A 23,702-nucleotide genomic window follows, 5' to 3' on the forward strand; every position below is an offset into this window, starting at 1 on the left:
CACCAATGTGTGTTTCTTAGGGGAAATAAGCTGAGCTGAGTCATGAAAGATAAGTTTATATGAGTGTGAAAAAAAGGAACTAAGGACACTGGGAGAACATTTCTGGCATATAAAACTCACAAGAGAACAGCTCATTCAGAGAAATTTTGAGAAACAGAGCATGGCAAACACTCTGCAGGCAAAGAGGGAAACCCTGAAAAATCAAGGCTGGAAAGTCTGAGGACAAGTCCTCACAGGAACATTCTAGAGTTTGGACTGTGTGAGGACAGTGGGGCGGTCACTGAAGTTCTAACGCTGGAACAGGAAAGAATCTGACTGGCATCTTACAAGACTAGTTCTGACTGCAGTGGAGAGAGAATTGCACAGTCTAAGGCTAAGAACAGAGAAACTGTTTAAAACATTGCCATGAAAAAAAAATTGACCAGGACTGGGCTGAGGCAATAGCAGTGGACATAGAGGAAACATGTTAGGTGACAGAGAAAGAGAAGTTAAAGTGAGCAGGATCAAGGAATCGTGATAGGTCAGAACTTTCCAACTTCCTTCTTTGGGAGTACCAGTCTGTGAAACAAGGAAATAGTGTACAAGAAGATGAGCATGGGATGTAACATCAAGTTTGCTTTCTAGCCACAGATGAGTTGTGGATTAAGATGTAATAAGAGAAAGCAATATACAGGTGATACTAGAGGCCACGGGGAAAGACCAAACAAACAAACAAACAAACAAACATACACACACACACACAGAACAATGTATAAGTCACATTTGCTGTGTAGTCTAAATTTTGAAGAATGCACCCAGAATGCAATGCACTCAATTGTCTTCATTTACTTCCCTCATTCTGTGTTGTCTAAGTGATTTTCAATAATGGCTGCATCTCAAAAATAAACTGGAAAACATTAAATGCACTCCAAATTCCGAAAAGAGAAATGTAGTAAAGTATTCCAAAGTCTCTCAGAGCTACAATGATAGAGTCATATTGCTGAGAGACACTAGGGACATTAGGGGCATTTTCATATTGGATGGGGGGGTTACTTACTTACTGTTTCTATGTAATAGGTAAATTTTTGTATAGTCAAGATATAGTATTTCTTACGAGATCGGGCATGTTCAGGGTGGTATGGCCGTAGACAGGAGGCAGTATTTCTAAGAGGAAATACTCTGAACTGAAAGAGGCAGGTCCTAGTTGTAAAATGAGGGTAATAGACTGAACAATTTTTCTTTAATAATTGTGGCTGTCAGAATCAGAGTTTACATGATTCATCTTATTGCTTCTAGTTAAACAGGGAAGTGACTGTCAGTGACTTCCACACTCTGTCCCAATACCTTTTACTACACTAGTTCTTTTTTTTTTTAAGCATTTTTGTTTGTTTGTTTCCAGGGTTATTTCTGGGGCTCAGTGCCTGCGCTACAAATCCACTGCTCCTGGAGGCAATTTTTCCCCTTTTGTTGCCCTTGTTGTTAAATGTTTTTATTACTGTCATTGTTGTTGGATAGGACACAAAGAAATTGAGAGGTGAGGGGAAGACAGAGAGGGGGAGAGAAAGATAGACAGCTGCAGACCTGCGTCACTGCTTGTGAAGCGAACCCCCTGCAAGTGGGAGCCAGGGGCTCCAACCGGATCCTTACGCCAGTCCTCACACTTCGCGCCAAGTGCACTTAACCTGATGCACTACCACCTGGCCCCCTAAATCATTGTTTGTTTATGAAAGGGAAATGAAATAATTTGAGCATCACTCTAGCACATGTGATGCAAGGGATTGAACATATTTTTAATATCATTGGCTTATTATAAAAGAGAGACATGGAAATTATTTACATTATGAAAGATTTCGGAACTGCAATAGAATGAGTCCTTTCACACTATGCCACTTCAGTAGTTATTTCAGTCTACATACTTCCCAAGAATACCACTACTTCTAAATAAGAATCTTCATCATTTAAAACCAATATGGTGCCTCCAAAGTCTGGCGGAACTTTACCTCCAACTCTCATACTAAATGGTTGAATTTTGCCTCCGCTTCTTTTAGTGCCTAACCCAGCAACTACTACTTTTTCTTGAGACTCTTCTGGTAGCGTAATGCCTCCTTTCGTTACAGTTTCAGCTATGCTCCTTTCAAGTAATACTTGTTCAAAGAGGGGAAGAAGCTTCCTAAATGCCTGCTCTGCCATAACTCTAACCACTGTAATCTGTACTCTGCTCTTGAACCACCACAAAAGGAAGTCCCATAATCCAGTCCCATAAACACATGAAAACAGGTTAAAAAAATGAAGCCCAGTGGTGGCACGCCAGGTAAAGCTCACACACTACAGTATGCAAGTTTCACTGGGGGAACCTGGGTTCAAACCCCTGGTCCCCATCTCCAAGTGGTGAAACAGTGTCTCAGGATTGGATCTCTCTCTCTCTCAATCTCTCTCTCTCAATCTCTCTCTCTCAACCTCTCTCTCTCAACCTCTCTCTCTCTCTCTCTCTTTCCTCCTCCCTTCCTCCCTCCTTCTTTCTTTTAAATAAAATTTTAAGGGGGCAGGAGGTACCACAGCAGGTTAAGCACACATGGTGCAAAAGCACAAGGCCCAGTTCAAGGATCCCGGTTCTACCCCCTGGCTCCCCACCTGAGGTGGGGTCGCTTCACAGGCAGTGAAGCAGGTCTGCAGGTGTCTTTCTCTCCCCCTCTCTGTCTTCCCCTTCTCTCTCCATTTCTCTCTGTCTTATCCAACAATGACAGAAATAACAACAGTAAGCAACAAGAGCAACAAAAGGGGAAAAAAAATCCTCCAGGAGCAGTGGATTCATTTATTATTGGATAGAGACAGAGAGAAATTGAGAGTGAAAGAGGAAATAAAGAGGGAGAAAGAGGCAGAGAGACATCTGCAGCTCTGCTTCACCACTTGTGAAGATTCCCCCACCACCACCCGCAGGTGGGGATCAGGGGCTTGAACCCAGGTCCTTACACACTAACCAGGAGTGCACTTAACCAGGAGCACCTTTCTCGTCCTCTCTACCTTCCCCTTCCTCCCTGTGTCTATACAAATAAATAAAAACAAAGACTTTGGAACTCATGCTCTTTGATCCAATGCTTTAGCCACTGCATCACTTCCCTGGCCATAATTTATTTTATTTATTAAACGTGTATGAGAGAGTTCTACATTAGATGGGAGAAGGAAAGGGGGGAGATAGAGACAAAGAGGGAGAAAAGGAGAGACAGAGAGAAATAGATGCCAGTGCACCACTCTGACACATGCAACTCCTGGGACAAAATAGAACGAGGAACCTCAGAACTTCAGACACGCAAGTCCCATGCTTTACATACTTAACACTCACAAACCACTTCTGTTTTTTAAGATCCAGCTCAAATATTCCTCTTCTCCTAAATTATCTTCTCCCAAGAAATCCATATTTGCTTTTTCTAAACACCTTCTTGTTCTTTCCACCTTTTCAGTCAAGGGTTTAAGGAACAATCCTAAACCTAAAGGAGGACCCTTCCTTTCCCTTCCTATAATACATTGTAATGACCATCTCTCTGGTTAAAGAGTGATGTGCAATTATTATTTATAAGTATATGAACATAAATAGATAGTATGAATACTCAAAAGCAGAAATTATAAATAAATAGGTACCATTTATAAGGTGTTTGTAAGACAGTATCACAGTCTAGAAGGCTATTTGTATTTGTCTGAACATATATTCATAGCATAAATTCCTCTCCATGAACTTCCTTAGATGTCAGAGAAATGAATTAACTAAAAGTACTGGGCCAATTAGTACAGGCCCACTGATAACCCTGGTAGTCAAATAATAATAACAATACTTCATTTCAAACTAAATAATAAATACAGTGGAGTAGATAGCAAAAGTTATGTGAAGAAACTCTCATACCTAAGGCTCCAACTTCTCAAGTTCAATCCCCATGCACCAGCATAAACTAGAGCTGAGCAATAATAATGATTAAATAAATAAATAAATAAATAAAAGCAAATAGTTAAGTCAGTGGCTTCCAAAGATGCTTTAAGCCTCTGAAATGTGGAGGGCATGTGGGTCTGAGCCTACAGACAGCACCTTTCCTGTGTGAGGCTGCCTACTCCTCAATAAATAGAAATTCAAATTGCAAACTATAGGTCAGTCATTTTTAAAATAGCAAGAGCTATAATTGCAGACATGGTCTAAAATCAAATAGTATGAATTCTCTGTCTCGGCACTCATGTTCTTTGAATCATTTTCCCCCATAAGGCCTAAGCGGGACACCGCAAACAGCAGTGCTGACAGGTAATTTTAAAGTATCACAATTGCAGGGAAATGTTTACCCAGGGAAATGTTTCCAATCTGCATCACTTAGCTGACCTTATTTGCTATAAATTTGGGCTAATCTTCATCTAATTTTTACAAGGTTACTCACTTGTTTACTGCTACTATAGTCCCTGATTGCTTCACATGTGACACACTCATTTCAGGCCCCAAATTCTTCTGTGATGTCTGGGTCTCCTCATATTACAGTGAGGAATTATGTATGCATAGTTTCATAGTTCTAGGGTCTTTTAATGTCACAGCCTCACATTCACTTAATATCAGAATCTTTGAGGGAAATTTAGCCAGAATCCCATAGAAGAAGAAAGCGATAAATTCTGATAGTTTCCAAAGAAAAGCTACTTCTCTTAGTTATGCCTTATTGTCTAATAAAATGTCAGAACTAAGAATTACTTTGGAATTTATCTAATTCAAATTCTTTTTTAATGTTTATTTTACAAGACTGAGGTTTGAAGGTTAATTTTCCAATTCCACTATAAAGGAACAGAGTTAGAGATTCTCATTCTAGTTCTTTCTACTTTAGTTGATGCTCATTTCCTGTATTTATACAAAATGTCATTTTGATAAGGTTAGTAGTTATGTAGCCTTTACCATTTAAAGTGAGCACATACATATCATAATTTCATGCAGCACTATGTGCAATGACATGAAAAACTATTAATGCTACATTTCAATGGTTGGGAACCTTAATAATCAATTTCTATAGACTTATTCTTATAGACTTTCATGATTACAGCTGGGGGAGAGCTTACAAACTGAATATAAAATTGTATACCCTTGAGCAAAATATTAACTGTCCTAAAACTCTTTGTCTTCACTGCCAAAACAGGGGTGTAAAGTTAGAGTACCAACAGTAAGTGGGCAACAAATATCAAGGTTTTTTTGTTTCTTTGTTTTTGCTTTTTATCTTTCCAAAACAAAATGCCAGAAATATAACTATTGCTTTAAACTTAAGGGATGAATTCACTACTGTCTCAATCATTTTAGTTGAATATATTTTAGTTGAATATATTATTGAATATGTTTATTTACTTGAATATATTTCTAAATAAAGTTGATGCCTCTTTTGATTTTTATCATCATAGAAATATTCGATATAAAATATGTCATCACTTCCATAGACCAAGCTATTATTTAATAATAACTTTTGCATACTGAGAAAATAACAAAGAACTATTTTCATCTTAGTATTTAAACTGCAAACAACAGCAACAAGAAAATTACTTTCCTATGTATATCAAGAGGTCAAAATCCAGATGCAATGACTAGATATAACCTCATGGTGGTGCTAAGTTATCAAAAATAAAGCATCAAAACCATAGTAAGGTTCTGCCGAAACTATCTGGAAAAGGCACAAAGCTTAGAAAGTGTGTTAGGAACATTCTAGGCCATACTCATTTCAGGACCAGTCTTCTTCGAGTGACAGAGTGTGTTTACCCAGTCTCCCCTCAGAGAGTGAGGCAGTCCCTACCACTGTTGTTCCACATTCAGGGAAAGGTCCTGAAGAGGCCCACAAGTGGGTCCACAGTGCTGTTCCTGATGGATATGACCAAAGATGGTGGAGAGAGGGATTTGTTAGAGGTGTAGGCCCATCACAACTGTGTGAGAATCCCAGGGTTCCCTGACTTGGGCCCCAGATGATGAGGTGGCCTGGTAATGACCACTGAAGTGTGTTGGTCACTTGCCCTTATCCAGCTTTTGTAGTCCTTACTTTGTCTGACAAAGTTAGCCTTGGAGTGACTGAGGGAAGTGAAATAGGAAGTGGGTAAGGAGGGTATCTAGGTTTAAATAGAAACTATTAAGTACTTTATGATGTCTTTTTTAGGTCTTTCTACTTGCTGCACTTATTGAGTCACTGCAAACTATTTAATGTGCACTTTTACTTTTTTTTTTTCTTTTTTGCCTCCAGGGTTATCACTGGGGCTCGGTGCCTGCACTATGAATCCACTGATCCTGGAAGCCATTTTTCCCATTTTGTTGCCCTTGTTGTTATTGTTGATACTGTCGTTATTATTGTTGTTACTGCTGTTATTAAATAGGACAGAAAGTAATTGAGATAGAAGGGGAAGGCAGAGAGTGGGAAAGAAAGACATGCTTCAGAGCTTGTGAAGCAACCCCCCTACAGGTGGGGAGTTAGGGGCTTGAACTGGAATCTGTACGCTGGTTCTTGTGCTTCATGCCATGTGCACTTAACCCACTGCGTTACCACCCGGCCCCCTGCATCTTTACTTTAAGGTATATATTTCCCTCCTAACTTACAGATACATGTACACATGTGTACTATCTCATGGGGAATTGTACCCCTCTTATCCAACGGACTTGTTGATCATAATTAAATCAATAAAAAAATAAAAAGGAAGTGTGTTAACCAGGAAAGGATATTTTTGAATCCTAGGGTTTTTCTCCATCAGACATGAGCAACAACCTTGACATACTCCCTCCACAAATCCATAAGCAATGTGGACTCATAATTTATTCCTGGCATTGAGACAAATAAAATATACATAAACTATTATTATCTTTAGAAATGAATTGTATAATCTTATCTTTTAAAATGCCATGTGGATATAGAATTCTTGGCTTGGATTTGGGGCACAGTATTTTCATAGGAGATAATTGCCTTCCTTTGCCCCTACTGTGTATTTTATTTTGATATGTTCCTAAGAACCATTTATTGCATTCTTTACATCTCCAGTCCTCTAAAACTCTACTTGCAATCTAACTTATTTTGACCCTTTTTCTCACATTCTCATTTTTTCTAAAGCTACAATTTGTTCTTTGTGGTGCCACCCATTTATATCTTTCAACTGACTTATAAAAACGAAGTTTAGACCCACTAGCCCCATATCTAGAGACTACTGCCACGCACGACCTTCAGAATTAGTCTTAGAACATTAGCTCCCAACTTTGAAAGCACATGGGGGATTTGCCTGAAGAAGTATATAGAGTCCTCAAGATTTTGATTCAATTGTTCCAGGTCCAAACTTGAAGGTCCCCAGTGAAGATAAGGTACAACCATGACTGAGAGTCTGAATTTGCTAGGGATATATCCAGCCTACCACAGTAAGATTAATCTGCTAAGTTACCAGTGATCTAGACCAAATAGTTTAAGTAGTTTTTCATCTTCACAGAGATTACAAGTTAGTTATTTGAAAGCCAACCCTATATATACATTGTATTTGGTCAGTTTCAAAATTTTCCGTGCCCAATGTTCTAAAAGATGAGAGATGTCACAGAAAACCCAGATTCTATGTCTCTTTCGAAAAGTGTGAGATATTGCTACATAGGACCCACCTTTGAACTTGGCACTTAACCCTCAGTTTCTCAGTTCTCCTCAACCTTCAATTACATTCAGATGACTCATTTTGATTATTATATCTGACCTCCTAGAGTTACTTTAGTTTGTAACTCCTGGTCAAGTTTAAATCAGATGGGACTCACTGATTTACTCATATGTCTATCAGACAAGTATTTTTTTTTTTTTGTCTACACAAACACGTGGAATTTAAGGTTCATAATATCCTTTTTTTTTTTTTTTCAAATTTTATGATCTCTTTCTTTTTCCCCTTAAAATACTCTATTCCAACCAGCAGTTGGTTTAAGAGATGTGGTCATAACACCTAGAGGCTCACTTTCCAAACTTCTTTGCAATTAGATGATATCATGTGACAAAGTCTGGTCTAAGGGAACAACAACAAAATGAGGATGCAACTTCCCACCCACACATGCAGGCAGAAAGCTGGCTGCTCTCCCATCTCCCCTTCTGGTGAGCTGGACTTCAGGCACAGTACTAGTGATCCACAAAACGGCATCAGGGAGAAATCACCTGGAATGCCTAGACGGGTCCTATCTTCCCTGAACTGCTGCCTACATCTTGTGATGTGGGATAGAGAAATAATTATATATTGTATTTGTGGGGGGGGGTTGTCTTTTGTATAGAGCCATTTAGTATATATTCCAATTTCCAAACACCTCTCTTTAGTTTCCAAGTATGTCTTCAATATCCTTGCCCTCAGCCTTGGCTTCTGCCAAAGCTTCTGTCACTAACATTACACCTCTCACAACTGTCATCTAAATTCTATGCACTGTTCAAGACCCAACTCAAGTAAATCTTTTTCTGTGATCCCTAATCTAACTATACTTGCTACTAGTTTCCTCATTCTGTTCTCTCACTATATGATGGTCCACATGACACATCAAATATTATCTTAAGTAATAAACACAAAAGTGAATTATATTGTCAAAGCTCTCTCAAGTTCTAAGTTGAGAATCAAAAACAACTTTTTAGAGTGTATATATAGTGTAATGTGGAAAATCACTAAATCCCTACAGCATTCAGCTATTACACCTTCTTGCTAAATAATCATCTACACTATCAACACATATTCAATTTATGTTCCTTTAGGACTCTTTAGCTTACCTATTATAAAGCTGTGAGCCTGCCCACTTATTTATGAATCTGGCTTCTTCCATGTGGAACTTATTCTGAGTCAAACAGTCTTCATCTGTCTCTTACTCCTATGATGAGACTTCTATGTACAAATTAAGTACTTGAAGCAACATACTGAATCAAGTCCTATCTGACTACAAAGAATTCTCATTCACTGGTATCTTCTTATAAAAAAAAAGATCATTAGCTTTTCCTTATTGATTACTACCCTGTTCTCTACTTTTCAATGATTAGGGGGAAAAAAAGTCATCTGCTGACTATTACAAAGACCCCACTGGGGCCAGGCGGTGGCACACCTGGTTAAGCTCACATATTACAAAGACCCCACATTTCAGCACTGTTTCAAGACTCCAATCAACTAGTCCAAACATTTCAAATGAATGTTCTAAGGTTAGACTACCTTAGAACATTCTTGATCCATTAAAACTGCCCTCTGCCCTTTCCATAATGAAACTTATTTTTTCCTCTATTGGGAGGATTAATGGTTTACAGTCAACAGTAAAATACAGTAATTCATACATGTGAGACATTTATCAGTTTTCCACCTAACAATCTAACTCCCTCTAAATCCTCCTCTGCCATCATGTTCCAAGACCTGAACAACCCTTCCCCTCCCCCCCGTCCCCAGTGTCTTTTACTTTGATGCAATACACCAAAGTGAAACTTATTTTAACCTGCCTGTTGCTTGTGAAGTCTGGTCATAACCCCCATAATCTCTTCTCCTCTCTTTCTTCTCTCTCAATTTCTCTGTCTCTATCCAATAATAAATAAATAATGTTCTAAAAAAAATAGTTACCCATATTGGACAAGTGGCTTCTTGCCAGGAATTCATTTCTAGTCAGACCATGAGGAACGAGTATACTCTTTATTTACTAATCTAGTATTGGTTGGGGGGATTATAAATGGACTTTACCTGTATGTGTGATTATTGTCCAAGATCCCCTCACATCTAAACCTAAAGTCAGCTCTGTATTCCCACTGGATTCCAGCTCTCAAATTGGCAGCATTGTTTAAAACTCACCTGTAAACTAGCACCAACAATTGTTTTTCTAGAAAGGGTTGTTAAATAAATTAAATAAAAGAACCCATTCCATTACCAAACCTACAGTAGATGTCAATCAGAGTAGTTCCTTTCTTCCTCACTCTAGAGCAGGCGTTAGCTTTTTTAAATGTAAAGGACCATACAGGAAATGTGTTAGATTTTGAAAGCCATCTGTCTCAGTTGCAACCACTCAACTCCATCATTGCAACACAAAAGCAGCTACAGAAATGAGGCACAGCTGTGCTCCTATAAAACATTATTTAGAAAATTAGGCATTGGGCCAGATTTAGTCCACAAATTATAGTTTGCTAACTCCTACTACTTATATCACAGACATGCAGATGCCACACTAAGCTGATTTTTCACCATTCCACTTGATTCCATCTGCTCCAGATAATTCCTCCCCTTTTTTCTCTGCATTTCTTTTATTCTGTTTTTAAAATGTAGCAGAGAAGATGCATTTAATTCAGTGCTTTGACTCAGGCTGTGAAGTTTGCATAATGGTTCTTCAAAAAGACTTTTATAACACAGGCACCAAAGGTCCTAGGTTCAATCCCCAGCACCACCATAAACCACAGCTGAACAGTTCTCTGGTAAAACAAACATACAAAAAAAAAAACCCCTAACCAACTAACCAACTAACTTTGTCCATCATAGTTTGACTCATATTTTCACTTCCAGTTTTATAGTCATGACGCTCCCATCTAACAGATTTAGCTACACAAATCAGCCATTTGTGAGCAAAATCCCTTCAACCCTAAAGTTTGAAGAAAGGATCATCCCTTAAGAGTTCAGAGTTAACTGAGAAGTTTTCATTTGTAGAATAGGGGATTAAATTTATTTCCCAGTACTTAAAATATTACAAAATAAATGTGTATATATGTTAAGGACAAAAACAACTGAAAGAGAACAATAACTAAAAACAGTTACAATTACTTAAGAGGAGGTAGGAACCCAAGAGAAGTATGATTTGAGAGATTTTTCACTGTATATTTAAAACATGTTTGTGTTTTCTAGACATGGTAATACATTAACTAGTCAAATAAACACACATTTGAGGGGCACAGAATGACAGGATCCTAAAAGGTATCTAAGACACTCATCACTTGAGTGTCATCCAAGCTATTTCATCACAACCTGATGCTCCCTCATCTATCACTGGACTTCTCTGTTACTATGTTCAGTGTGATTCAGACAAACACACACACACACACACACACACACACAAATAGAACTTGGGACATGAAAGGACACTGACACACCCCATTCTTGGCATATTACAACATTACACCAATACATCTTTGGTAGAGATGGGATAAGAAACAGAACACAGTACTTATGTTTTTTTTTTTTAATCAGGCCATTATTCTTCCCATGGGCTTTTACTTGTTCTCCTTATCTTGTTTCAGTATGAGCCAAACTTGTAAACTTTTCCCAGCCACGTCAAGCTATCTTTCTACTGAGTCTTTTCTTGGTCTGAAATTTTATTTTATTATTTCTTTGTTACTTTTGTCTGCCTCAAGTCAAGTAACTATCCAAACCTTTATTTTTGTTAAAGTTATACCAGTCATCAGAAAACAAAAACTTGAATTCACCTTTTGTAGAATTATGGAATCAAATCTGCTACTATTGGAGGCTGGTACATTTATTTTTTTTTTAAATCTGTATTTGTAAAATAAGAAAGCCCAAATGAAACATAACCAACAGTGGCTAATCCAGGCTTTTTATAACTGAGCAGGGCCTGGAGCCAGTTTTCTGGTTCCTGTTTGCTTCTTCAATAGGCTTTCCCTTTCCCCTACCCTCACCCAGTCCACAGGACAGTTGTCTCCTAGATTGACAGCTACAGCTCAGCATCCCTTCCTGACCACCACCATAGTTACTAAGACCATTTTTGACCTCTCCAGAAAAGATTTTGGAGGCCATGACCTATATTCCTTTAAATGTGATGGTTCTGGATTCAAGTTCCGGCTCTAAACTTACTAGCTGTAATATCTTGAGCAGTTTTCCTAACCACATTCTGCCTTAGCTTCTTCATCTGGAAAGTCCCTACCTCCAAGAACTTAAGTAGAATACGACCTGTTCTCAACATAGAAATGAACAGAAAGCAAGAACTCAAGTGATCTCTATTATTATTCTCAGTTTCTTTCAGAAAAGTTACCAAAGATTCCTGGTGACCAGTTTCTACCTTGGCCTGGCCTCCTAGATCAGCCAGCAGCTAGGCAATTAAATGCACAGAAAAGGCCATTGCTTTCTGACTACAGACCCGCCCCAGTCAGGACAGCTCTCCTTGCACTCCAATGTCCTTACTCCTTCCCAGTCCCCATCTCTGTGTTTTAGCTTATGTCCCTCTTGCTTAAAATGTCTCTTTCCTTCTCTGGGACATCCTATGAAATTCCACTGATACTTTAGTACTTCACAAGAATGTCCGACTGGCAAATCCTAGCAGCACTGGTATTACTGGTATATAGTTCTACAACATTTTTTTTATTATTTTATTTTTTATTTTTTCCTCCTCCAGGGTTATTGCTGGGCTCGGTGCCTGCATCATGAATTCACCACTCCTGGAAGCCATTTTTTCCCCTTTTGTTGCCCTTGTTGTTGTAGCCTCGTTGTGGTTATTATCATTGCCATTGTTGATGTTGTTCATTGTTGGATAGGACAGAGAGAAATGGAGAGAGGAGGGGAAGACAGAGAAGGGGAGAGAAAGATAGACACCTGCAGACCTGCTTCACCGCCTGTGAAGCAACTCCCCTGCAGGTGGGTAGCCGGGGGCTCGAACCGGGATCCTTACACTGGTCCCTGCGCTTTGCGCCACATGCGCTTAACCCACTGTGCCACCGCCGACCCCCAGTTCTACAACATTTACAAGCAATACTTACAGATCATTTCCATGTGAAGAAGATGGAGTGTATTAATGGCATAATAATAGTCAAAGCAATCCTGAGAATAAAAATATAACAAAAGCAGAAATAACATGCTCCTTAGTTTCAGACAGACCTAAAAGGTAATAGTGACACATGCATGGTATCAAAATAAAAAATTTTTAAAAAGCACAGAACAATGGAGTAGAATGAAGAATGCCAAAATAAATCCACATATAGATGGGCAGCTAACCTATGACAAATGAGGTGAGAGAATACAAAGGATAAAGAAAAGTCTCTTCAACAAATGGTGCAGAAAAAAAAAGAGGTATCCACATGCAAAAGAAAGATACTAATATCCACACATAAAAATTAATTTTAAAAAACTTTAAAGACTTGGATATAAGATCTGAAGCCATGAAATATACAGGAGAAAGCATAGACAATGCAATTGATGGCACAGGCCTCAAACATGTTTTGGAGGGTTTGACCTCAATGCCAAGGGAAACAAAAGCAAAAATAAACAAATGAAACCATATCTAACTAAAAAGTTTCTGCACAGTTAAAGACATAACTACAGAAAGGCAACCTATTAATTGAGAGAAGATATTTACACATTATATACATGTCAGGCAAGAGGTTAATATACAAAATATATAAAAGAACTCATATAACTCAAGAGCAGAAAGATGATCAACTTAATCATAAGTGAGCAGATTATGTCAGGAGACACTGTTTCAAATAAGAGATATAGTGGTCAACAAACACACTTTTAACCTTAAAGTTCTTAATGAAACAGTTTCACTCCAAAGCTAACCATGTCAGATCACTCCAAAGCAAACTATGTCAGACAAAGTAAGGACTACAAAGGCTGAAAAAGGTCAAGAGACTGGCATACTTTAATGATGACTCTTTAGTCAGTATCAGGCCACCCCATCACCTGGGGCCCTAGTCAGGGAGCCTTGGGCTTCCCATACGGATACAATAGGCTTAGACCTCTAAGAGATCCCTCTTGCCACTGTCACTGGTCATCTCCGTCAGGAACAACATAATGGACCCCTTTGTGGGCCCCCATAAGACCTTGCCCTCAATGTGGGTCAATAATAGCATGGAATGTTCCATTCTCTGAAGGGAGGTTGGACAACATACTCTACCCAAGGAAGATGGGTCTTGAAATTAGTGCAGCCTGAAATGTTCCTAGCCATGACCACAGAATGTGATCTCAGACCTACAGGGATGCAGAGTTTACATAGGCTCTTGTGCTGAAATAAGGGCCCCATATCAAACCGGTGGGGTTTATAGTTAACAATATTTGTATACTTTCCCCATATTTGGGAGCTTTTCTCTTCCCAGATACATATTTCTAGTCCTTTTTACAACTATGACACCATCTCCCCAGACAATAACCTGGGTCCCACTTGCATATTAGATGTCATGAGCAGGCAAAACTAATGAAGTCATGGGCCCTCTGGAATATACCTAAAATAGACCTACTAGCTTTTTCCAAAATGGAGACCCCAAATCTTCACCTGCAATATTCTTGCCTTTAGGTTCATGATTAGCCAACAATTTGTTCTGCTTTATATCTTAACTTTTTTTCAGCCACCAGGTTCCAGATGCTACCATGATGCCAACCAGACTTCTCTGGGCAGATAACCCCACCAATGTGTCTTGGAGCCCTGCTTCCCCAGAGCTCTGCTCCACTAGGAAAAGAGAGAGACAGGCTGGGAGTATGGATTGAACTGCCAACACCCAACACCTATGTTCAGTGGGGAAGCAATTACAGAAGCCAGACCTTCCACCTTCTGTACCCCAAAATGATCCTAGGTCCATATTCCCAGAGAAAAAGAATGGGAAAGCTATCAAGGGAGAAGATTAGATATGGAGCTCTGTGGATGAATGTTGTGTGAAAAATGTACCCCTCTTATCCTATAGTATTGTCAATATTTCCATTTTATAAATAAATTTTTTTAAAAGTTCAACATTATTCATTAGTAAGGCAATACAGATCAAAACCATAATTTAGTATCAGTTCACATCTGTGAGGCTTGTACCCTCCCCCCCAAAAAATTAACATGTGCTGGTGAAGGTGTGGAGAAAAAGGAACTCTCAGATACTGCTGGGGGAATGTAATATGATAGTGATGGTGGCATGTATAATGTGGTGCACTTACTGAAAATATCAATAGTATGGAGAGACCTCAAAAAATTAAAATGAGGACAGGCAAGATATTTCACCTGAAGAGTGTTCCTGCTTTGCCATGTGCACATCCCAGATTTGGGCTCAGTGCGCATCTCACTGGAGGAAGCTTTGGTGTCATGTTATCTTTCCCTTTGTCTCACTCTTTCTATCTGAAAAAAAAGTCAGCTCAGAGCAGTAAAGTCTCAGTGCTGACAAAAACAAAAAACTCTAAATGAAACTACCATATGTTCCAACAATTCTGCTTCTAAGTATTTATTTGAAGAATATCAACACAGCAATTTAGGAAAGATTATAAATGTGATAGATACACATATATGTATAAATCCTTGTGTTCATTTTGCATTCTATTTAAGAGGTTCCACCATTCATAAGAAATCATGCTAGGTTTGGACAACAGCAACAGAGAATTCTGTATCAGTCAAAGTCACATTAAGTTAATGCAATGATAGGGGCAGCTCCTAGTGAAGCATACTTTGTCACAATGCAATGATCATTATGCTTTTCCTTTTCTTTCTTTGGGGGAATTAGACCAGGTTTATTAGGAACTGTAATAGGTGCATTGCACCAAAGTAAAAGACTCTGGGGTTGGGGGGAGGGCTCAGGCCCTGGAACATGATGGCAGAGGAGGACCTAGTGGGGGTTGAACTGTTATGTGGAAAACTGGGAAATGCTATGTATGTCCAAACTATTGTATTTTACTGTTGACTGTAAACCATTAATTCCCCCAACAAGGAAAAAAAAAAGAACTGCAATACATTTTGTAATGAGGAGGGAAGTAGACCTTTTTTCAGGCATTACTTCTAATTTATTTATATTTATTTTTATTGGCACCGGTGTTATTGCTGGGGCTCGATGCCAACACTAAGAATCCACCACTCCCAGAGGCCATTTTTTCCTTTCCTTTTCTTTTTTTCTTTCGAATTTTTACTAGATAGGACAGAGAGAAATTGAGATAGGATGGGGAGATAGACACCTGCACACCTGCTTCACCACCATGAATAATATATGTGCTTAACCAGTTGTGCTACTGCTCGGCCCTAAACCATTCAGATTAACACCATCCATAAATTAGGGTAATATATATATACCTGAAAACAAAAGTACACAATAGTCTGAAGTGAGTCAGTATGAAGTTCATAATGAAATAGTGTCTAACTAGACTTAGATACCTTCCTCACCTACTTCCTATTACACTTCCCTCAGTCACTCCAAAGCTAATCTTATCAAAGTAAGGACTACAAAAGCTGAATAAGGGCAAGAGACTGGCATACTTTAATGATGACTCTTTAGTCACTGTCAGGCACCCCATCAGCTGGGGCCCTGATATTCAGGGAGTCCTGAGATTCTCAAACAGACATGATGGGACTAGACCTCAAATCAATCCCTTTCCCCCATATTACCAGTCATCTCTATCAGGAACAACATAATAGACCCCTTTGTGGGCCCCCATAGGACTTTGCCCTTAACTTGGATCAAAAGCAGTAGAGAATGTTCCATCCTCTGAAGGGAGGCTGGACAACATACTCAACGCTACACCTGAGGAAGATGGGTCCTAATATTGGGGCAGCTTGGAACATTCCTACTTATGACCACAGAATGTGAGGTCAGATCTACAGGGACACAGAGGTCACATAGGCTCTTAAGCTGAATATGGACCCCAGATCAGATCAAATCGATGGGGTTTACAGTCAACGATATCTATATACCTTTCCCATATTTGGGAGCTACTCTCTTGCCTGATCCAGCTTTCTGGTCCTTTTTCAAGCCATGACATCATCTCCCCAGACGATAACTTGGATCCACCTGCATATCAGATTTCAGGCTCAGGGGAGAAAAAAAGCTAGTATAGCCACAGACCCTTTGGAATATAACTAAAATATGCCTACTAGCTATCTACAAAATGGAGACCCCCCCCCCCCTCCCTCAACTCTTCATTTGCACTACTCCAGCCTTTAGGTTCATAATTAGTCAATAATTTGTTTGGCTTTATATGTTAACTTTCTTTTCAGCCACCAGGTTCCAGATACTAGCATGATGACAACCATACTTCCCTGGACAGACAACCCCATGAATGTGTCCTGCAGCTCAGATTCCCCAGAACCCCACCCTACTAGGGAAAGAGAGAGGCAGGCTGGGAGTATGGGTCGACTTGTCAACACCCATGTTCAGTGGAGAAGCAATTACAGAAGCCAGACCTTCCACCTTCTGCATCCCACAATGACCTTGGGTCCCTCCCAGAGGGCTAAAGAATATGAGAGAGAGCTTATGTTCACACGGACCCATAAACTACTGCAAAATATATACCTGAAAGCAGAAGTACACTAGAGTTTGCAGTGAGTACCTCCCTAACACTTCCTCTCCACTATTCCAAGCTTGGGATCCATGATTGCTCAACAAATTGTTTGGCTTTGTGTGTTAACTCTCTTTTCAATCACCAGGTTCCAGATGCCACCAGGATGCTAGCCAGGCTTCCTTGGATTGAAGACCCCACCAATGTGTCCTGGAGCTCTGCTTCCCCAGAGACACACCTTACTAGGGAAAGAGAGAAGCAGACTGGGAGTATGGACCGACCAGTCAACGCCCATGTTCAGCGGGGAAGCAATTACAGAAGCCAGACCTTCTACCTTCTGCAACCCTCAATGACCCTGGGTCCATGCTCCCAGAGGGCTAGAGAATGGGAAAGCTATCATGGGAGGGGGTGGGTTATGGAGATTGGGTGGTGGGAATTGTGTGGAGTTGTACCCCTCCTACCTTATGTTTTTGTTCATTAATCCTTTCTTAAATAAAAAATTTTTTAAAAAAAGATAAATAAACAAACTTAAAAAAAAAAGAATAGGAAAGCAAAAGGGATGGGATGGGATGGGATACGGAGTTCTGGTGGTGGGAATTGTGTGGAGTTGTACCCCTCTTATCCTATGGTTTTATCAGTGTTTCCTTTTTATAAATAAATTAAAATAAAATAAAAAAATACTAACACTGTCTTACCTCTATTTTTTCCCATACAGCTTCATAATTGTCTTGGTGTTGAATATCCTGCATCAGTTTCTGGATTAAAGCAGATTTTGCAGCAGAATGACTTTCATTTTTTCCAGAAGATGAGGCTCTCTCTGACTTCTCACCAATATATTTTTTCATGCCAGAGAGAGGCATGCACAACTCTTCATCAGAAAGAATGTCACTCAGGGGCCCAGATTCAATGCTCTCTCCCAGTGAAGAGGCTATATCACTGGATGAACTTGGAGACGACCTGCCTAGCCTCATATGCTGCTTCTTCTTCACATGGTACACTGGGTAAATCTCAGAATCTGAATTCATTTCAGAGAGTTCCCAGTCATCAATATTCTGGATGGTTTCTCCTCTGGGTTTCTGAGGCAGAAGCTTTGTTAAGTTCTCCAACTTCAAAGCTAATACTTCTGTCTGCTTCAGGTGAGAGGGCAGGGCAAGGTATTCATCAGAACCATACCAGGCTTCCACAACCTGGCCATTCCTGGTAATGTGACCTGGAGGAGAGGACTGACTTTTTTTCTTTTTGTGTTTCAGAAGAAGAGGCACAGGAGACATGATGTTGTCTGAGCCTACAGAAGATTCACCGCTTTGAGTAAAAGGTGGTGAACTGGATGTTTCTGACTGCGCTGACAACTTGGCCTTCCAGCTTCTTTGATTACATGGTTCAAATGAGGATGTGGAAGCAGAATCTGTTTCTGTGGTCTTGGAAGTGCCTGAAGGAATCCCATTCAGCACTACTGAGTTCATGTTTTCTGTGTGCTTCCCTGAACTGGTTTGCATTCGACACCGAGGCAGCTCTCCTGGGGTCTTGTGATGCTTTTTAAGCCTAGGCTTCTCTTTATGGAACTCGTTAAGGCGTCCAAGGCTGGAAGACATCTCCTTCATGTGATGTTTGACTGTGTTTTCAAGATTCCCATCCCCTACCTTGTGCAAACACTCATATGACTGGCTAGCAGCAGAAGGGATGCTGGGGTAGGAAGACTGTAATATCAGACAAAGCTTGGATCTGTCAGGAGGATCCACCAGGGAAGGGGTGCTTCTGCTCATCTCAGGTTTGAGATAAGCCATCTGCTTCTTTCCAACAGTGCCTTTCATGTTAGTTGTGAAAGTTTTCTCTTTAAGAAAAAGCCCTCTTTTTGGCAATGTGGGCTGGGTGGGAGAGTCCTCATTATAATTAAAGCAATCTTGGATGGATCGTTTGGGGGTTGCATTTTCACAAGGAAGAGGCTGTTGGTTCTTTTCCCCAGGCTGAGAGGAAGTGTTGAATTCCTGCTTTGCAGTCTGAGAATCGGGTTGAACAGCTTTTGTGAGCTCTTCACCTGAACATGATGTCTCTAGCATTCCATCCAGTTGCCCCTCAGCTGTGGAACCATTGTTTATTTCATCTCTATCTTTGTTTTCTGCTGAAAGGGACATGTGAGGTGTGTCCTCACTAACTGCTTCACTGCAATTGGAAGAGATGGGGTCAGTAGCCACAGCAAGTAGCCCAACACTTCGTATCAGCTCAGGGAACTCCTTCTCCATGTCACTGTAGCTCCAAGAGTCAAAGTGTTTAGTTTTAACCTGATTAGAGGGCATATCACCCAGGCCACCAAGCAAATCTTCACTTGGGCTGTAGTCAGACAGTTCAAAAGCAGTAATGCCACAATCCAGAGACAAGTAATTTTGAGAGCATTTGATAGTTAACTGTCCTGAGTCATCTACTTCTGTTAAAGAATCAAGCCGGCCCTGAAACAGACAATGACAATGGCTTTAGTAAATGCATTATCAATTATACTCAATAGTTCTTCAAATGAAATCTCAGTAGAGGCCACAGTAAAGGTTAGAAACACACCATTTGCAATTGCTTCCGGTCTACCATATAGAAGAAGCATATTGTGATCAGTTATTACATGGCCTTATACAGTATCCCACGCTGAAGTATTTAAGGAATTTTCTATGAGTCTTGACAGAAATTGTCAAAGTCGGGACCGAGGAACCCTTTTACATTGCTGGTGGGAATGTAAATTGGTACAGCCTCCGTGGAGAACAGTCTGGAAAACTCTCAGAAGGCTAGACATGGACCTTCCATATGATCCAGTAATTACTCTCCTGGGGTTATACCCCAAGGACTCCATAACACCCAACCAAAAAGAGGTGTGTACTCCTATGTTCATAGCAGCACAATTCATAATAGCTAAAACCTGGAAGCAACCCAGGTGCCCAACAACAGATGAGTGGCTGAGAAAGCTGTGGTATATATACACAATGGAATACTATGCAGCTATCAAAAACAATGAACCCACCTTCTCTGACCCATCTTGGACAGAGCTAGAAGGAATTATGTTAAGTGAACTAAGTCAGAAAGATAAAGATGAGTATGGGATGATCCCACTCATCAACAGAAGTTGACTAAGAAGATCTGAAAGGGAAACTAAAAGCAGGACCTGATCAAATTGTAAGTAGGGCACCAAAGTAAAAACCCAGTGGTGAGGGGTAGACATGCAGCTTCCTGGGCCAGTGGGGGGTGGGAGTGGGCGGGAGGGATGGGTCACAGTCCTTTGGTGGTGGGAATGGTGTTTATGTACACTCCTAGCAAAATGTAGACATATAAATCAGTAGTTAATTAATATGAGAGGGGGAAATCAATTGTATGTCTCAAAGTTTCTCAAAAGACAAACTGGATCTTTTTAATATATAGGCTATGTTTTTGATATGCAGACTCTCTCAAAAGCCTAGACCAAGTAGATTAGAAGCATCCAATAGCACAGCTATATACAAGATACTGGCTACTGTACAGCAAACCATAACAAAGGGACTTTTCAAAGTTAACCCAATTAACAAATAATGTGATGATAATATTAACTATCGATTGTCTTTTTGGACCCTAAGATAGCAGGAACCTCACATCTCCACTATAGAGCCCCTACTTCCCCCAGTCCTGGAACCCTTGGATAGGGCCCACTTTCCCAGATGTGTCTCCCAATCCAAACCAAATAACATTGCATCCGCCGATCACAACCTAACCAACGCAACGATTGCCACCTCGACATGCTTCACCTCAGACTGTGTCCAGAGACTTCACGTGTGGAATGACAACTCTTCAGCTTCATTACTCGGGTGAGAACTTTCCTTTTATAGTACACTCTAATTTCATCTCAGGTAGTTCACTTTCTAACAAAGTCCCATAACCTAGATATACACCAGTTTCTGTGAGAGAGAGCTTATGTGCACACGTATCCATAAACTACTGCAAAATATATACCTGAAAGCAGAAGTACACAAGAGTTTGCAGTGAGTACCTCCCTAACACTTCCTCTCCACTATTCCAAGCTTGGGATCCATGATTGCTCAACAAATTGTTTGGCTTCATATGTTAACTCTCTTTTCAATCACCAGGTTCCAGATGCCACCAGGATGCTAGCCAGGCTTCCCTGGATTGAAGACCCCACCAATGTGTCCTGGAGCTCTGCTTCCCCAGAGACACACCTTACTAGGGAAAGAGAGAGGCAGACTGGGAGTATGGACTGACCAGTCAACGCCCATGTTCAGCGGGGAAGCAATTACAGAAGCCAGACCTTCTACCTTCTGCAACCCTCAATGACCCTGGGTCCATGCTCCCAGAGGGCTAGAGAATGGGAAAGCTATCATGGGAGGGGGTGGGTTATGGAGATTGGGTGGTGGGAATTGTGTGGAGTTGTACCCCTCCTACCTTATGTTTTTGTTCATTAATCCTTTCTTAAATAAAAAATTTAAAAAAAAAAGAAATTGTCAAAGTCAAGTAAAAATGTCTGTTCTTCCATTCACTTTTTATTTTAAAAAAATGGCATACTGTTCACTTCACAACCACCTTTTAACATGTTTATTGGTGATAATGCCATTTCTTAAGTGATGCCTTGAGTAATATGACTTTTTTGAGGGAAGGGGTAATGGGGGGCCAAAATAAAAGTAAAATCTCCCAACTCCACATGTGCCGGAGTGGTGTTCTGTTTCTCTCTCTTTATCTCTCTTTAATAAATGAAAAGTGAAACCTCCACTATCACTTCTGCACCTACCACAGTGCTAGATCATAGTAGATGCTCAATAAATAAGCTTTAAGTGATAAAATCAATAGAATTAAGTCTGTTAATGATTTGACTGGTAAGTCAAATATATATATTCACAAGCAGATGAGATGTTGAATTTGCTAGTATTAAAAGAAATAGGGGGGGTCGGGCGGTGGCACAGTGGGTTAAGTGCATGTTGCACAAAGCGCAAGGACTGGCGTAATGATCCCGGTTCGAGTCCCCGGCTCTCCACCTGCAGGGGAGTCGCTTCACAGGCGGTGAAGCAGGCCCGCAGGTGTCTATCTTTCTCTCCCCCCTCTGTCTTCCCCTCCTCTCTCCATTTCTCTCTGTCCTATCCAACAATGAACAACATCAACAATGACAATGATAATAACCACAACGAGGCTACAACAACAAGGGCAACAAAAAGGGGAGAAAAATGGCCTCCAGGAGTGGTGGATTCATGGTGCAGGCACCGAGCCCAGCAATAACCCTGGAGGAAAAAAAAAAAAAGAAATAGGGAGTCGGGCAGCAGGTTAAGCGCATGTGGCGCCAAGCACAATGACCAGCCTAAGGATCCTGGTACTAGTCCCCAGCTCCCCACCTGCAGGGGAGTTACTTCACAGGTGGTGAAGCAGATCTGCAGGTGTCTGTCTTTCTCTCCCCCTCTCTGTCTTCCCCTCCTCTCTCCACTTTTCTCTGTCCTATCTAACAAAGATGACACCAATGACAAAAACAATAATAACTACAACAATAAAAAAACAAGGGCAACAAAAGGGAAAATAAACAAATATAAAAAAATAGTTCATGACCAGCTTCTGTTTTTCCTCATTCTTTTGAAGGCAAATACAATTAATCTGCGAGAATATTAACGAGCTTCAAGACTTCTGTCATCTTAGCCCTCTGTCCTCCCTCTGCAGAATTTTCTTTTTCCTGCTTTTGCTCCCATTTGTTAGAAACTAAGTACCCACCTTTGTAATTTACAACTACAGGGAGGCGCTTTCTTCCCCCATGCTATAAAAAAACCAAAGTATTGCAACGGGAATTTTTTTTGTCTTTATCTTTAACTTCAGCTCATTATTGCAGTTTCTGGTATCACATAATAAGTGGGAACATTTTTGATTGATGATTTGTTTGGGACAGAAGATCCCTATGGCCTATCAAGCTTGAAGGGCAACTTATCTAACTTAGTCCCAAAGAAGATGCAGGGAGAAACATAAAAATGTAGGATTTCTATGTCCCTAGGTCTCTAATCTTCTGGAAGAGGAACAGATGAACAAACTATAATCTACAAATCAAACCTGATAAGATGAGTAGACTCTGTCCTTTCAACCAAAGTTATCCCAAAATTTGGTCTTTCTGAGATTTGGTCTTTCTAAGACTTTACATTAGGTTTTCTAGTTCTTTTCCTTTTCTTTTGAATCAGTCTTCTCTCCATTCGTATAGTTATCTTGCCCTTAACCCCATTCTCCTCACTCTTTTTTTTTTATAAATTTTTTTGAATTTTTATTTATTTTCCCTTTTGTTGCCCTTGTTGTTTTAGTTATTATTGTTGTTGTTATTGATGTCATCGTTGCTGGATAGGACAGAGAGAAATGGAGAGAGGAGGGGAAGACAGAGAGGGGGAGAGAAAGGCACCTGCAGACTGCTTCACCGCTTGTGAAGTGACCCCCCTGCAGGTGGGGAGCCGGGGGCTCAAACTAGGATCCTTACGCCAGTCCTTGCACTTTGCACCACCTGAGCTTAAACCATTGCGCTATCAACCGACTCCCTCTCCTCACTCTTACTCCCCAACACCCAGATAAATAACAGTGAT

The 23,702-nt window shown here is 40.2% G+C and overlaps 2 protein-coding genes across 3 annotated transcripts in view; both read right to left on the minus strand.

Annotated features, from left to right (window-relative positions):
• Positions 1–23,702, minus strand: part of AKAP6 (A-kinase anchoring protein 6) — a 524,830-nt gene that overhangs the window by 286,548 nt on the left and 214,580 nt on the right. For both annotated transcript variants that reach the window (XM_060175194.1, XM_007516826.3), the window contains exon 4: positions 17,841–19,589. In XM_060175194.1, the coding sequence (XP_060031177.1) occupies positions 17,841–19,589 (1,749 nt within the window). The remainder of the gene's footprint in view (positions 1–17,840; positions 19,590–23,702) is intronic.
• On the minus strand, positions 1,888–2,169 carry LOC103107987 (10 kDa heat shock protein, mitochondrial-like). The gene has a single exon (XM_060174149.1). It carries the CDS (start codon positions 2,167–2,169, stop codon positions 1,888–1,890), a length of 282 nt encoding a protein of 93 aa, XP_060030132.1.

Source organism: Erinaceus europaeus, chromosome 16 (genome assembly GCF_950295315.1).
Source record: "Erinaceus europaeus chromosome 16, mEriEur2.1, whole genome shotgun sequence".
NCBI lineage: Eukaryota > Metazoa > Chordata > Mammalia > Eulipotyphla > Erinaceidae > Erinaceus > Erinaceus europaeus.